The 2,599-nt window shown below is 39.1% G+C and overlaps 1 protein-coding gene across 1 annotated transcript; it reads right to left on the reverse strand.

Annotated features, from left to right (window-relative positions):
• On the reverse strand, nucleotides 1-2,599 carry LOC132181314 (G-type lectin S-receptor-like serine/threonine-protein kinase At4g03230). Its single transcript, XM_059594478.1, has 2 exons — nucleotides 939-2,599; nucleotides 1-638 (listed from the first exon to the last, which is right to left on the reverse strand). The coding sequence occupies exon 1, from the start codon at nucleotides 1,811-1,813 to the stop codon at nucleotides 971-973; it is 843 nt and encodes a 280-aa protein (XP_059450461.1). The 5' UTR covers nucleotides 1,814-2,599; the 3' UTR covers nucleotides 1-638; nucleotides 939-970.

Genomic DNA, 2,599 nt, shown 5'->3' on the forward strand with positions numbered 1-2,599 from the left:
ATTTCTAACGTACTGTTAGAAGTGATTATAATTTATACATAACTGGAAAGAAAACTTTTAGAATGCTTATGAAATGCAATGGAGAAAGAGGCCTAGGTTTGATTATCAAACTGATCTAACAACAACACTAATATGTGTATATATATATATAGCATCCTGACCTTTAGTACAATTTAAATTTGAACCATCCCATTGGAAGTTTCCAGTGCAAAGGCACCTCTTCTCTCTATGATCTCTTGTTAAATTGCAAGTTGAATTTGACCAATCCTTGCAGTCGTTGGATGAATTACAGCTTGGCTCTAGCGGCGGCTTCCAACTAATCTCTATTTCGTCTTTACCTTTAGAACTATAGTCGTTAGAATTAATGGTTTTATTAAACAGGAATGACTTATTGAGTTGCATAAATCCTGTTGAATTTGTATAATTTCCTGCATATTTGACTTGGATGACAAATTTTCGTGTACTTGGATCAATACTTGCGACTCGATAGGTGCCATTGGCCGTGTCGAAGCTAACTTGGCCTATGGAACTGTTGCAGTAGAAACTGGAGTACATGGGGTCACCACAATTTGTTCCAGTGCTCAGCGGATAGGGGATCAGGTTTGTGCCACAAGGCTCACAATTCCTTGGAGTTGATTCTGCAAAGATATTTTAAAGTCTGAAATAGGAACTAAAAATTGACATGTAAAATACTACTCTAAATGAACCCTGACAGCCCAAGGGTGAAATTAATAGTGAAGCATAAAAAGAAAGATCAGCTAGTGCTATAATTTTAAAATGCCATACCAGCAGAGTTGGTTTCTCACTTCATTTTTAACATCTATGATGATTTTTTAATTTAAACAAAAGTAAATTAGCTAGATCAGTTTCTATGGATGTAATTCAGCTACCGAATCAATATATCCCAGCATATTCCAATGTGTAAAAAGATTGAGTACCTATAACAGATTTTGCCACGCGGACAGAGAGGTTAAGACCGTTTGTGTGCTCCTCGATCTTGGAGATCACTTAAATCCGAAATCCAAATATTGCAGGCAAGAAAAAACGAATCGTAGTTTTTCTGTATTAAATCTAAATAACCATATGAATAAGTTCGGCATTGGCTGTTGGTCAGACACTTCTTTCTGCAATATGTTTCATTGCCTATGGAATCTAAAGAAAGCTCTGGCTTGCTCACTTGCATCATCTTTAAGCTCAAGGACATGTCGCTCTTGTCCAATGATGTTGAATTTCTGGTGCACCCATCCGAGAAATCTCTAGAATTCCAATTCCACGGGTTAGTAGGATGGAACCCGGGCAAACATTTGCATACGATTGGGCTATTGTTAATATTGCAGCTGCCGAAATTCCCACAAAAATTGTAAATGCTACAATATTTGTCGTCCGGCTTTCTCCAAATCGAAGACCAATTTCCCTGGTCCACACCCGAGCTCCGATAGTACTGTAATTCCCCCGTATAATTCATCACTAACCTTTCGTAACTATAATTCCCGATATTACTCCAATTTGATAACAAGCTTACAATGTCATTGGGCGTGTCATCTGGGCTGCTTCCTATCCAACTACTTCTCCAATAACCGCGTTCTTGCTTTTCTGAGATAATGTAGTTGCTCTCTGCTTGATCTTGCTTAAACGTGAACTGCCCCTGTCCCGGGTCACCATCGCGTTTCCATGAAGTCAATGACGGGAATTCATCTATGTTCATACCTGGAAGAAATGTATCAGTCGTTGGATTTTGAAAGCTCTCCCAGTGACTCGTCACCGACTGGTCATCATCATCATCATCGCTAAAGATCAGGTTTCCAGAATCCATGAGCTTCACAGTCCGATTTGTAGACGAGGAATCAAGAGACACAGACAAATAATCTTCTTTTCTAGTGGTATCCGATATCTTGAGGATGCCATGTTCTGTGATTCCAAAAATTCCAATGGAACCGCTAAGTAGTGGCTAGTCACGGTTGGCAACCCACACAACTGTTTGTTGATCCGGTTTGTACCAAATCCCAACGAACGTTTTGTGGCTAGAGCTTCTGATAGGGGTAAAGAATCCCAGTTCAAACCTTCCTCCACTGGAGACAAGGGTTTCTCCATTGTCAGTAATCCACTCGCCCTGCTTCAGAGTATCTGTGGCATAGCAATAACCCACACGACAGGAAAACAACAAGAGTATGTACAAGAACAAGATGGAAGACAGCAACCAACTAGCAGACAATATACTACAGTTGATTTTTCTTCTATGGCTTATCATTACGAACAAAGCATGCATACAGGTAACTGATTTAACTGAAATTTTATATCATTTCAAGCACACTGAGGATGCTTATCATCGCATTGCAAAACATTCTGGTTCTATACAATACCCTTCAAGATTTCTTGGTACAAAAAAGCCACAATGTTCTTGCATGCTTTTTAACCCCTACAACATGTTAATTTTTTGAATTGCCCTAAAACTTGGAGAGATTCCAACTAATTCAAACCAATCCAAAACTAAAATTAAAGTAATGATTGAGGCATTGCATAACCTTTTGTACCACGCCCCTATCACCGTATATCCCCGGCTTCATGTTGGATACCTTTTTCTTCTAAATCTTCTTCTTCA

The sequence above is a fragment of the Corylus avellana genome, chromosome ca5 (genome assembly GCF_901000735.1).
Source record: "Corylus avellana chromosome ca5, CavTom2PMs-1.0".
NCBI lineage: Eukaryota > Viridiplantae > Streptophyta > Magnoliopsida > Fagales > Betulaceae > Corylus > Corylus avellana.